This window comes from Rhynchophorus ferrugineus, unplaced genomic scaffold, assembly GCF_030347505.1.
Source record: "Rhynchophorus ferrugineus isolate W39M unplaced genomic scaffold, kcgeb_rfMv2 rfM5, whole genome shotgun sequence".
NCBI classification, from domain to species: Eukaryota; Metazoa; Arthropoda; class Insecta; order Coleoptera; family Curculionidae; genus Rhynchophorus; species Rhynchophorus ferrugineus.
In genome coordinates, this window is record NW_027472584.1 from 5,409,841 (window position 1) to 5,424,194 (window position 14,354).

The 14,354-nt window shown below is 30.9% G+C and overlaps 1 protein-coding gene across 1 annotated transcript; it reads right to left on the minus strand.

The window, feature by feature from the left end:
• Nucleotides 1-8,247: 8,247 nt before the first annotated feature.
• On the minus strand, nt 8,248-9,290 carry LOC143196850 (non-structural maintenance of chromosomes element 3 homolog). Its single transcript, XM_076404720.1, has 4 exons — nt 9,032-9,290; nt 8,758-8,974; nt 8,486-8,700; nt 8,248-8,431 (listed from the first exon to the last, which is right to left on the minus strand). Exons 1-4 carry the CDS (start codon nt 9,263-9,265, stop codon nt 8,321-8,323), a joined length of 777 nt encoding a protein of 258 aa, XP_076260835.1. The 5' UTR covers nt 9,266-9,290; the 3' UTR covers nt 8,248-8,320.
• Nucleotides 9,291-14,354: the final 5,064 nt, after the last annotated feature.

Consider the following 14,354-nt stretch of genomic DNA (forward strand, 5'->3'; position numbering starts at 1 on the left):
TAATTAAAAAATAAATTTTTTTTTTCATTTTTACATCATCATATTCAGTAAGTGTGTAACCATATACCTAAAAATGTATGCAAAACAATATCAACAACATCCATATAACAATAATAATACCAACATTTTCCAGAACCTTAATTGCTTGTTGTATAACACTATCCACGCATTGGCCCTTTTTGTGAATTACATTTTGATTTAATTCGGATCTGGTATAAAATGAATTTTCGTCAGCTTTAAGAATAATGTACCTGACTACATCATTGATTATATTTTCTGTATTTTGATCCGGTACGTCTGGATCAGTCTGTGATTTGGTTTTTTGAGACCCGCTAACTGATCTTCGCTTCTTCGACATTTTTACGACTTGAAGAACTTTAAAATCGTGTATCAGCTATCTCCATACAGCACTATCAACACAAAAATTTAAATAACTAGCCGCTAGGGATGCAGAAAAAATATCGATATTTTTTTGTCGATATATCGATATTTTTTAGATGATATAATTTCAGAAGATTAAGTACAATTAAAAAAAACTTTCAAATCGGAACTTACTTTTAAACGTTTAGTGAATTCTGGTACTTAATTTTAATGGTTTATCAAAAATACCGTTATTCCTTAAGAGTTTTAGAAAAAAATATTTTTTAGGCTAATATTTGACTACGTTTATTTTCAATTAAAAATATACATACATTTTTTTGTAAAATATCGATATATCTTATACTTATTGCAAAAAATATATATATTTTTTCCTTCGACATATCGATATTTTTTGTGGCCAACATGCCTACTAACCACTACAAAATATGCAAAATCTAATGCACGGCTTGGCTTTTTATTTTAATTCTTAATGTCAGACGAGTATGTTCGATCCCTTTCCTATATAAATTGTAAGAGAGGAAAGGACGGATATAATTGCTTGGAGCAATTAATTTAATATTTGCTTATATTTTACAACCTTAGTATACGCGAGACGTATTCCTTCACGTACTAACTTTAAAAAAGAAAAAGAAAAACATTACTGAATACTATTAATATATCTATAATACTTACATTTTAAAGGAAGTGGAGTTACTTTTATATTTGAATGTTCTGAGATGAATTGCTATTTTTAAACAATATACTAAATAAATATAAACAATACAATACAACTTAAACTAAACATGTATTACTATGTGATATATAACATGTATTACAATAACCATGAATTAAAAATGATCGCACAATAACTACTAGAGCTTTTTAAAATAAAATTAATGCTTTATTTATTATCGGACAGAAATATTTTCTAACAAAAACCGAGGGTGTTAGATACACACCAAAAAGTCAATCAAAAGAAATATTACCTATTACTTATTTGTCATTCACAATTTTAATTTTTTACCCTATTACATTAACAATCTTGAAAAATATCGTTCCAAAGTGTTGCTATATTAATATACAATATATTTTTATTTAGAAGCAAACTACCAAAAAAATCATAAAACTAAATATATTATATATAAATCTAGGAAAGCATATATTCGGTATACATTTTTGTCAAGGTCGCGCCTAGGACGACAGAGTCAGAACGTTAAAAAGCAGTCGAATGAAACTAGTAGAACCGAAAATAGTAACTAAAAGTACACGACTCAAAAACAATCGATAGTAAAAAGTAATACAATCAGTCGAACCGAAACTAGCGACTGATTAGCCATAGTTCCCAACGCTAATTATGTTCTAATAAAAAAGTGCATTTCCTTACTGCCCCAACTAAAATTGAATTAGTGTTGGTAACTATCGAATAAAAACAGTCGATTCGACCACTATTTTTTAAGTTAATCATGTTTCTCCCATAATAAAGTTAAGTGAGTAATTTAAAAATGATGTTACTAACATTTGTCTTAAAAATATCTTCAATATATGCCCGAAAATATATTTGATTTATAATAATCATTGAAGTAATTTACGTCTGCATATTAAAGTATACGCAAAATATATCATGAGCTAACACTTACTAACCATTTTCAAATTCCATTTAATAAAACCTAAGTATTGAAAAATTTAAAATTTATACATTATAACAAAGGCGTCATAAGTGAGATTATTTTTAAAATTGTAGAATAACAATCAGCGCACCTAAAAGCAAATATACATATATATTCTTATTCTTCCCTTTTATATAATAAACATAAATATGGAATATTCAATGAAGTAAAAACTGTTCGTATATTAAAAACTTTTAGTTTAATTTCTTCTAGTAATTTGATATACGTAAAATATTATCATAACAATTAAAATATACAACACTACTGTCTCTGAAGGTGATTTGATCGGTGGTACGAAAATGTTTCAATACATCAAGAATCAAGATTTCAGTTCACCATCAACCATTCCTGCATATTAAAAATACATTATAAACAAAATCAGTTTTAGAGCATTACCTTACCCCACGGTATTTTGATTTTTTTCATATAAAAACCATAAATCTTCACATTAAAAGCACAAATCAAATTAAATGCACTGTTATCCTGTTATTATTAAAGAAACTGAATAATAACGTTAAAAAGCAGCAATAGAACTGACATAACACAAAATAAACCCAATATTTAATTCAAATAAAACCTAGAATAGAGCGGAAAAAACGTTTAGAGTGGGGAGTTGAGAATTAAAGTGATATATGCAACCAATCCTACAAGCTAAAGGAAATGGCGTGAATTTCAATAATAAAAAAATCATGCTAAATGTCAAATCAACAAAATCAAAATACATGCACATTTATATCGTTTATCCTGATAAAACCTACCATTAACTTGACCCCTTATTACTTGACTCATTATATCCTGACCCCGACCCTTCTACAAAACCCTGTATCATTTATCCATAATTTTTGATTCATTATAATGAAGTATTTGGTAGATAAATCATATGAGAAATAAGGGAATTTTTTAAATTTGCTCATACATTCTGCAACCATACATATCACAAATTAATAGTTATAAAAAAGTTTATTTATTTTATAAAATATTTTTTCATGATAAACGATTTAATAGCTGGCTTAGTTGCCGCAGTAGTAAAGGCGACAGGATGGTCCCCTGTTGCGATAGTCGCGAGTTCGAATTCTGCTGGGGCATGTAAGTAAATTTGTGATGTTTGTGAATGCCCTTAGATAAGAGTACAAAATCCGACAAGGAAAATGATCCCAGTCACGCCAGTAACCAGGCTGGGTAAGACGGGATGTCTTCTGGGATAATTTCTAAGTCAATAGGCTTAATAATAACTCGCCAGTCAATAGGCTTAATAATAAACTAACTTTAAAAAAGACAAGAAAAAAAAATTACTGTATAGTATTATAATAATTACATGCAATAACATGCAATTTATAATTTAATTTTAAACGAAGTAGTATTACTTTTATATTTGAATGTTCTGTGGATCTGTAAAAACGAATGGAATTTTTCTATGAAATGGAATAATACCCCACAAATATTTTATTGTATTTTAATATGTTAATTGATATTTTTAAATATGTCCGCGGCCAGAAAACATATCGATAGAAAATAATTAAAAAAAATCAATATATGGGAGGAAAAAAAATACCGAAATCTTTAGTGCAATAACTACGGTATTAAAAAAAATAAACCAATATAAACCAAATCAATAGATTAGCCAAAATTATCTATATTTTTACTAATAATATCGATAGTTTTTATCAAGAATGTCGAAATTTTTTTTACCCCCTACAGCTCTATATTATTATGTTAAGGTTAGTTCTAGTGTGTTTCCCCGGTTATATATGTTTTCTCTTTATATTATTTGAGTATGATTTGCTTTAATTGTATACTACTATTATTTTCCTTGTTAAGCTTAAGTTATGGATTGTTATTAAATGATATAAAAATATTTTTGGCGACAGGGACTCTATTGTTGGTAAATAGCAATGTTTATAGTTAATTCACTGGTATAAAAGGATCTATATCTGGGACGCTTTTAACTTTGAAGAATAATAGATACCTCATCGTGGTATCTTTATTCGGAAACGTGGAAAAATAATCCCTCTGTGCCAGAAACAAACCGAGTTTTAGGTTTGACTAGTGAACCAGCAGAAGACAAATCCGCATTAAGTTCTAGTCACGAATTGCTGAATGTAATGATATTACATTTTCATATGAATTAATTAACGAAGAGGTATATTAATGTGAAATTATTAGATGCAATTATATATCAAAAATTTCATTGACCTCTGCACAATACAGTTTTTACCATCGCTTTCTATTTAGGAAATGAAAATTAAGCAGTGGATGATAAAAGCTTGAAGAATGCTCAAAGGAAAGCTGCACAGAGGGCTCTGAAAAATACAGAATATCAACATCATTCTTTGAAGATCAAAAAGAGTGAAAAGAACCTGAAGAAACACCTGTAGCTTTACTAAACAATTTAGCATTAAAGGTAGGGATGTCTGTACAATACTCTATAATTAATGATATTTTGGTATTCAATATTGTTTAGTTAAATATAGACATATAAATAAGGTGCCTTTTAGGAACAAATAGAAGGCAAGACTGCATCACCAGACATTTCAGAGAAAAAATCTTATTTGCATAAAATGAATGACACGGTTCATTTTAATGATACTCTTCATGTTAGAAGAAATGATTCTGACACGAAGGGACCTTTCAAAGTCCATTTTAACGTCAACGACGTCAAATTTTATGGAGAGGCGCAAACGATAAAAAATGCTCGTAATGAAGCTGCATTGCAAGCTCTAAATTATATTAACAAAACAAGGAGGAGTTCTCATTTGAAGCAATGGGTAGACAATTTATTATAGAAAATGATGATTAGATAACTTACCTTTATTTCAGGTAATTGCAAAGAACAAAATCAAATGATAAAATTACCCATTTTTATTGTGTATGAAGCTGCTCAAAAACGTAATTTGGAGGTTAACTTGGAGATAGTCTGGGCCAGCCCATAAGAAATCATTTACAACAAAATGCACGGTTGATGATTTAGAAGTCGCTGGATCAGGAAGATCGAAAAAGGATCGCTTCTGAAAATGTTACCTGGTTTAGTGAATATTCCTGAGATTGAAGGGTAAACACACAAACAGCAAGAAAACTCTAAAACTCCTCTCCAGCAACCAACAAAGTCCAAAAATAAAAATAGGAAAACAAAATTGTAGACTATTTTCGATATGATTGATAGAATGTTTGACAATGTGGTAGATTTTGACAACGGTCTTATTGGTAAAGTACAAGGCATGTCAGAGGTAATTTAAATTAGTTTTTATGATATCAAGTGTATTTTTATAGTCTATTTTCAGGATGATGCCAATTCCAACAAATCTTAAAATTAGGTCACCTTTTAAACTTAGAAGTACAATATACTGAGTTCCTTGAGAATGAACAACACTACGCAGTCTTATGATTGGGAACAATATAAGCTTTTGTAAGAAATTATTGATACAGAGTTTTTTAAAGCCTTTTTCCTTACATTATTATTTAGATGTGCTTGGGTGAAGGCGTAAATATCAAAAATTCTCGTGACCTAGTAGCTAAATATGGATTGAATGTGCTCTATTAACTAGGATTACTAGATAAATTTTTCGAAAATTCCACAGATGTCAGGTAATTTTATTTGGTTTAAATTCGCTCGGCAACCCAAAAAACAAATTTCTACAATCTTGTCAAATGTCTGTTTCTAAACAATCGGTCTTGCCGTATCATTTTTATTTTCCCACAATCTTATTACAGATGAAAATACACTTATTTAATATTGTAGTAATATTTTGGACATAGAATTATTCCAAGATTGATATATAGGAGACAATCAACATAGAAGATGAGAAAAAGGATTCTGAACTGTGACTTTATGTGTTATTTAGTATTATATTTATGTTATAAGACCGATTTTCATAAAATTACATTTATAGATATAAGTTACTTTGTTGGCAAAGGTTAATAAATAAAAATTGCACTGAGCTCAGTTTATTTTGATATATTTTGTTTGAACCTCTGAGTTGGACTTTGATTTTTTGAGTAAGGTATTTCTGTTACCTTTAATTATACAATTCCCTGTTAAAATAAAAGAAAATGAGTTTGCATTTAGGGAATTCGTTGAAAATATCTAAAATTTCATTTTAATTCGGAATATTTAATTAATTTGTCGAAAATAAATTTTATAAGATATTTTAAATTTTATAGCTTAAAATGATTATATGTAATGATACAATTATTGTCTGGAGCTTTATTTTATTTATAGTATATTGTGAAGTAACCTTTGAACTCTTAAATATAACTAATCATATTTTCTAGTCCAGCAGTTGGGTTAAATAGGAATATATTCGGATCAATTTTCTAAGATAACACACTATATTTCATTCATCCAAGAGAAGAAGATCCAAGATGGAAAGGTAATTTTAATATAAAATGCACTATGATTCAGCTGTTTTTTCATTAAAACATAATTTATTCTATATTATTGCTATAATAATAAATAAAAAAGGTTCTATTTTTAACAACTACCATTTAAGTAAGAAAAGAAGACATCGTTATCCCGTAGATTAATATTGGTAATTTGAGTGACATATTAAGAAAATTGTACAATATATATTATTATGAATTAAACATTATATAACCAATTATTTTATTGATATCATTTTTATTATTTTACCTGTCTGTCTATAAGTCTGATTATAAATATGCATAGAATTTGTCCGTATTAAAACAAAAAAATTGTTTCAAAGAGACTTGGCTTTGGCTTTATTCCTGTTACAGTCTGTTAATTCTTCTTCAATAGTCTGAAAAAATATATGCCCAGCTTAAAACACTATTTTTTTCTACCACTTTAAGTATCTACACTATTTAAATTTATAATATATATTCTTCACAATTTCTGTCTGACATGTCATGCTAAAATTATTACTTACCTTGAAAGGATTAATTTTTCTTAAATTACACATTCTAGATGTAAACTGATATTCTGATAGTCGGCGATGGTGCAACTGGAATAAGCGCGACTATACGAGCCAAACAACTGTTGGACGCGGAAGGGAAGAAAATCAGGGTCGGTGGAATCGAAGTCATAGCACACTTGATCGGTGGTCTATACGGAACATAGATTTTTAGGTAATCATCGTCGAGAAGGCCCCATAAATGGGACTGGAAAGAGAAGGGCGCGCCTCTGAACACTCCCCTAACGGAGGATAAGTTCGGTCTATTAACTAGCACCGGTAGGATTCCGGTACCAGCCCTGCCAGGTTGGATTCTTTGTCTTAAATCGATTTATATATTGAATAAATGATATTTCGTCAGGAACTCCGATGTTTAATCACGGGAACTATATCGTCCCGCTGGGACACGTTATTCAGTGGTTGGGAGAGCAAGCTGAGGCAGTGGGCCCGGGTTATGCACCTTCCGAAGTCCTGTACAACGATGACGGGAGCGTTAAAGATATCGCGACGAATGATTCAAACATAAACCGGATGCGCGGAGCACACCATCGGCTGGCCCTTGGATAAGAACACCTACGGAGGATCCTTTCTGTATCATTTAACGACGAGGTATCCCTGATCGCCGTCGGGTTTGGATTACATCAATCTGTACCTGAGCCCGTACAAGGAATTCCAAAAGTACTGAATATCCAAAGATCGGTAATGCGGTAATGTTCGTTTCTTCGCAGGTTCAAACACCATCCGTTCATAAAGCATCACTTCGAAGACGGCAATAGGATCTCACCAGGGCACCGGCAGTTTTCACAGTATCCCCAATCTCACTTTTCCTGGAGGATGCTTAGTAGTAGCTTTGCCACGGGTTTTATTACCTTGCCGAAAGTTAGTTAAAAGGATTGTACCTAATGAAAAATTAGAGCATTACACAAAAATAAGTTTTTTTTATTAATGAATTGTTTAAAAGTTCATAAAATAATCACCCAAATGTCATCAAAACACAACTGGAATCTTTTAAAGTCAACTAAAAGCGTACATATAGTGTATAACACAAATTATGTTATGCAACACTTTAAACTCGCAAAATCCTGTCAAACGAAACTTAGGCATCTTCGACGGACTCGAAGATTGTTATTGTCCCGCTGGTGTGTATGAGTTTGTGCCACTCGATTCTGGAGAGGGCCATCCACCGTAAGACGTGCAACATCAAGGACCCCAGCCAGAATAACTGGGTGGTCCCAGAAGGAGGTCGCGGCCCAGCTTACAACGCAATGTAAGGACCAATGAGATTTAACATTTTCCTATATCTTTTTATTTATATTGTATTAGTTAAGAAGATACAATTTTTGTATACAAATAAACTTTATATTGTAGTTCTACCAGTATCGGTGACTAGCTTGATTCATCCCTTGTTTCTTCCTTTAGCTCTTCTCTTTCTTTGAACTGATTCTCGGCCGCTCTGTAATGTTCTGGCCAGTCTTTTGGTTGCTTATTTCCATACATCTGTAAATCAATAATAACCTGACAATGTGCTTATAAGTCAACTGAAATAGTTACCTCACACACGAACTGTAAAACCTTCATCTTTGAGATTTCAATTTCAGCTCGAATCCCCCATTGGAAAGTTTGTATTTTCGTTTTCTCATCAAACTCACAGTGAAGGTAATAATTCTTTATCAAGGTTTCTCTTATATATTCTTTGACTTTACCGAAAAATGGATGCTCAACTTCTACATCAATATCCAAGGACTTCAGGAAACTATAAAGGGATTCTGAAATAATAAATCAACAATATAAAAACAATAAAGGAATGGTATCGTAGAGCTCACTGTCTGATACTGGCGCGTTTGTCATAAATATATGGGATAAAATTAATAGAGTCAGTATCTTGTGAGCAGCATTTGGTACATTTGAACCAGTTTCATAACTAGAAACACATTCTTCCTCTTCATCGGAATAATTTACAGGAGGCAACATACTAATTAAAAAATAAATTTTTTTTTTCATTTTTACATCATCATATTCAGTAAGTGTGTAACCATATACCTAAAAATGTATGCAAAACAATATCAACAACATCCATATAACAATAATAATACCAACATTTTCCAGAACCTTAATTGCTTGTTGTATAACACTATCCACGCATTGGCCCTTTTTGTGAATTACATTTTGATTTAATTCGGATCTGGTATAAAATGAATTTTCGTCAGCTTTAAGAATAATGTACCTGACTACATCATTGATTATATTTTCTGTATTTTGATCCGGTACGTCTGGATCAGTCTGTGATTTGGTTTTTTGAGACCCGCTAACTGATCTTCGCTTCTTCGACATTTTTACGACTTGAAGAACTTTAAAATCGTGTATCAGCTATCTCCATACAGCACTATCAACCATAGAAAAAATAGAAATTTCACGGTATAGGCGACCTTGGGGAAATGTTTTGTTTAGTCCAATCAACCTTAGCGCTGCGATCGCAAATTGTGATTGGCTAGTTTTTAAATTGTTGGAACCGCCACTAAAACGGAATGTGATTGGTTCGGTCAAATTGTGCGAGGCCATCATTTTCGGGCATCCATTGTTGTTTGAAGTTTAGGTGTTTGTTAAAGTCAAGATAACTTCGTTTCACGTTGTTTATATATTCTGTTTTACATTAATTGTTATTGAGTAATATAAAAATTTATTACTATGCATCCGTGTAGTAAAAGATGCAGTGTACCTGGGTGTAAATCTACTACCGAAATCAGACATCGGTTCCCGAAGAATGATCCCGCTCTTTTCCAAAAATGGATCGATCAAGTTAATAGTAGTAAACTATCTGGATTAACCACAATGCAAATATACCACCGGCATCGTGTGTGTCACAGACATTTTAGTGAAGAATTTAGGGTAACCCTTCCTTCACGAACAGGTATTAGGGCAAATGCATATCCAACATTGTTTTTATCAGGTACATATAAAATTATCTATATATCTATTATATGTTTGTTTATTTATTGTTTGTTTACAGAAAGTCAACTTATTTATAAAGACGTTAATGGTAACAATGAGAACATTAATTTAAATAATCTTCCAAGTTGTTCGAGTGCTGTCAATGTGATATCTCCAAATAAAGAAGTCTTGCCAGAAGGTACCAATAAAAACCATTTAATTTTAGAATATCTTTAAAATATTTGTAGTTCTTATACACATCTTTAACTTTTTAGAACAACAATCGCAATGTTCAATAAAAGAAACTCCACGAAAAGGTAATACTTTTGATACATAATTTGTATAGTTAATACTAGGGCTTTTTTTTAGCACGTAAAAGCTACAGTGGCATTATAAGGAAATTTGGTTCCTCTCGTCAAACATATTTGTCAGATGAAGTTAAAGATATTTATAACAAAGTAGTAACGTCTTATAAACATGTCACAAGAAATAAGAGATTAGTTGCCTCATTCAAAAGCAGATTTGCAAATATTAGTTCAAGTTTGCGTGCAGAATTACTAAAAAACTTATTTGAACATGTTAATAAGCCAACAGTAGATTTCTTTTTTTCTCAATTGGCAAATCAACCGAAGACACCTAAATCTACACGTTTCACAATTCAGGAAAAAGTTTTTGCTATTGCTCTTTTAAAATCAAGCGGCAAGACCTATAAATTATTGTCAAAAATATTTGCTTTTCCCTCAAAGAGTACTTGTTTAGCATTGCTTAGGCAAATCCCAATGCGAGCAGGGCTAAATGAGCAAATAGATCCTGTATTGTGATGTTTGACGAGATGAGCCTGGCTCCCAATTTGCAATATAATATTAAAGAAGACTGTATCGATGGCTTGGAGAATACAGGGAGCTATAAAAGGGCAGCCATAGCAGACTATGTAAATGTGTTTATGGTGAAAGGATTATTTAGAAAATGGAAACAACCTATCTCCTTCACATATTCAAAAGGACCAATTAAATCGACATTATTAAAACATTTGATTGTTAAAGTTATTGGAAAATGTCGGGAGATAGGTTTAAAGGTCCTTTGCACAGTTTGCGACCAAGGGTCTGCTAATCAGGCTGCCATTAATAGTTTGCTGACCCAGTCAAGAAGTTGTTCTGAATTTCAAGTAAATGGGGAAAAGATAATTCCACTTTACGATATCCCTCATTTATTTAAAGGAATTCGGAACAATTTGTTAAAAAAAAAATTATACATTAAACTTGATAACAAACTAAACATTGCAAAATGGGAGCATATTATAGATCTGTACTACATCGATAGAGATGCGCCTATGAGGATATGCCCAAGATTAACAGAACAACATGTAATTCCAGGCAAAATAAACAAGATGAAAGTCAAGATTTGTACACAAGTGTTCAGCTATACAGTGGCCTCACATTTGGTGACTTTCTCAAAGTGGAGTAAGTATGCTGAAATATATCATGTATTAATAATAATTATAATTTTGTCTTGTTTTCAGAAGATAATCTTCCGAACGATGCTGAACAAACAGGTGCTGTTATAGCCTTTTTGGATAGTTTATTCGATAGTTGCAATTCCAGCAGCAAAACAGCGCCAGAATTCAGGCCTCTCCTTGAAGCCTTATCCTTTAGCTCACCACATGAGGAATTTTGGAGTAGAGCTATTATGTGTTTAAACAGTGCCAAATTTTATTGCCCTGTTAAGAAAGTATTTGTTACTGTGCCATCAATCAAAAACTTAATTGCTACTTTAAGGGGATTTATTTCCTTAAAGAAATCAGTTTTGTCTAAATTTAAAAATAATCACATTTGTTTAAGGAATCTTAACCAAGATTCCTTAGAAAATTTTTTTGGATCTATTAGAAGTCATGGAGTTAGAAACATACATCCTTCGCCTAGTATGTTTGAGAAATCTTTTAAAGCACTTATCATCACTTCATTTTTTTCACATCATTCGCCCGGAGCAAATTGTGAAGAAGATGAACATGTTGGCGCTTTAGATAACTTACATTATTTTTTAACTGGAGATGTAGCATCACCAGAGGTTGTAGAATCACCAGTTGAGTCTATATTTTCAGTTCCAGAGAACTTTGCTCTGATGAAAACAAGAGTGGAACGTTGCACGTTAGTCTATATTTCAGGCTATTTGATAAAACTTCTGAGAAAAAAGACAACGTGCAATATCTGTCTACATTCTACATTAAGTAGTTCCACAGATCAAAAACTCGATACTGATTTTATAGAAGCGATGCAGCCGCGTAGACCCAAATTAACAACTCCATCAAGACTGTTTTACTATACTGTTTGTAGATCTTTAAGCTATCTCTTTTATTTAATACCTAGATTTTGTCATAAAAATAGCATATCTGTTATTCTGAGAGATGTCTTAAAAAAACACATAAATTTTAAACGTTTCAACTGCCCAGTCCATAGCGATTTTGAAGACCACATTTTAAATCTTATTGTCAAATGTTCATTGTATTTTTGGGTTAAACAAGTTAATTCAATATTAACAGGGAAGGACTTAAAGTTTACCTTCAGTATAGCACAAATACAAGATAGAACTCTAATAGATCCTATAAAATTGATGGCACTAAACAAATACGAAAAAGGGAGCAGGCGTTATAGAAGAGTATTTTAATTATTTTGTCTGGAGTATGGGGCTTTTAATTTTTTTTATTTACATTTTTGTAGTTTATTTATTTTTGCTTTTTGCAATTATGTATATTTCTGTTGTTTTTTATTATTATTTATATTATTTACATTTATGTATATTTGTATAGGATTTTATTTTAATAAATTAGTTTTTTAAATTAAATTCGATTTTCATTCAAATATTATTGGCCAGCGAATGTGACGTCATAAAATAGTCACGTGAAATGGCTGACCAATCAAAGCATATTATTTTCCTTACAGGATTCTATATAATATTTTTAAACTAACCAATCAAATTCACGTTGTCAGCGCCACCAATGATTGGACTAAACAAGATTTTGCCCCACCACTTAGCATTGTAGTTGCACACCCCTGCTATCAACACAAAAATTTAAATAACTAGCCGCTAGGGATGCAGAAAAAATATCGATATTTTTTTGTCGATATATCGATATTTTTTAGATGATATAATTTCAGAAGATTAAGTACAATTAAAAAAAACTTTCAAATCGGAACTTACTTTTAAACGTTTAGTGAATTCTGGTACTTAATTTTAATGGTTTATCAAAAATACCGTTATTCCTTAAGAGTTTTAGAAAAAAATATTTTTTAGGCTAATATTTGACTACGTTTATTTTCAATTAAAAATATACATACATTTTTTTGTAAAATATCGATATATCTTATACTTATTGCAAAAAATATATATATTTTTTCCTTCGACATATCGATATTTTTTGTGGCCAACATGCCTACTAACCACTACAAAATATGCAAAATCTAATGCACGGCTTGGCTTTTTATTTTAATTCTTAATGTCAGACGAGTATGTTCGATCCCTTTCCTATATAAATTGTAAGAGAGGAAAGGACGGATATAATTGCTTGGAGCAATTAATTTAATATTTGCTTATATTTTACAACCTTAGTATACGCGAGACGTATTCCTTCACGTACTAACTTTAAAAAAGAAAAAGAAAAACATTACTGAATACTATTAATATATCTATAATACTTACATTTTAAAGGAAGTGGAGTTACTTTTATATTTGAATGTTCTGAGATGAATTGCTATTTTTAAACAATATACTAAATAAATATAAACAATACAATACAACTTAAACTAAACATGTAATACTATGTGATATATAACATGTATTACAATAACCATGAATTAAAAATGATCGCACAATAACTACTAGAGCTTTTTAAAATAAAATTAATGCTTTATTTATTATCGGACAGAAATATTTTCTAACAAAAACCGAGGGTGTTAGATACACACCAAAAAGTCAATCAAAAGAAATATTACCTATTACTTATTTGTCATTCACAATTTTAATTTTTTACCCTATTACATTAACAATCTTGAAAAATATCGTTCCAAAGTGTTGCTATATTAATATACAATATATTTTTATTTAGAAGCAAACTACCAAAAAAATCATAAAACTAAATATATTATATATAAATCTAGGAAAGCATAAATTCGGTATACATTTTTGTCAAGGTCGCGCCTAGGACGACAGAGTCAGAACGTTAAAAAGCAGTCGAATGAAACTAGTAGAACCGAAAATAGTAACTAAAAGTACACGACTCAAAAACAATCGATAGTAAAAAGTAATACAATCAGTCGAACCGAAACTAGCGACTGATTAGCCATAGTTCCCAACGCTAATTATGTTCTAATAAAAAAGTGCATTTCCTTACTGCCCCAACTAAAATTGAATTAGTGTTGGTAACTATCGAATAAAAACAGTCGATTCGACCACTATTTTTTAAGTTAATCATGTTTCTCCCATAATAAAGTTAAGTGAG

Bases quoted from the DNA above. Each gene is read 5' to 3' on its own strand.
- LOC143196850 (XM_076404720.1), bottom strand. From the start codon at position 9,265: ATGTCGAAGAAGCGAAGATCAGTTAGCGGGTCTCAAAAAACCAAATCA. The intron at 8,701-8,757 runs GTGAGCTCTACG...TTATTATTTCAG, and splicing joins AAACGCGCCAGTATCAGACA to AATCCCTTTATAGTTTCCTG. The intron at 8,432-8,485 runs GTAACTATTTCA...ATTGATTTACAG, and splicing joins TTTTACAGTTCGTGTGTGAG to ATGTATGGAAATAAGCAACC.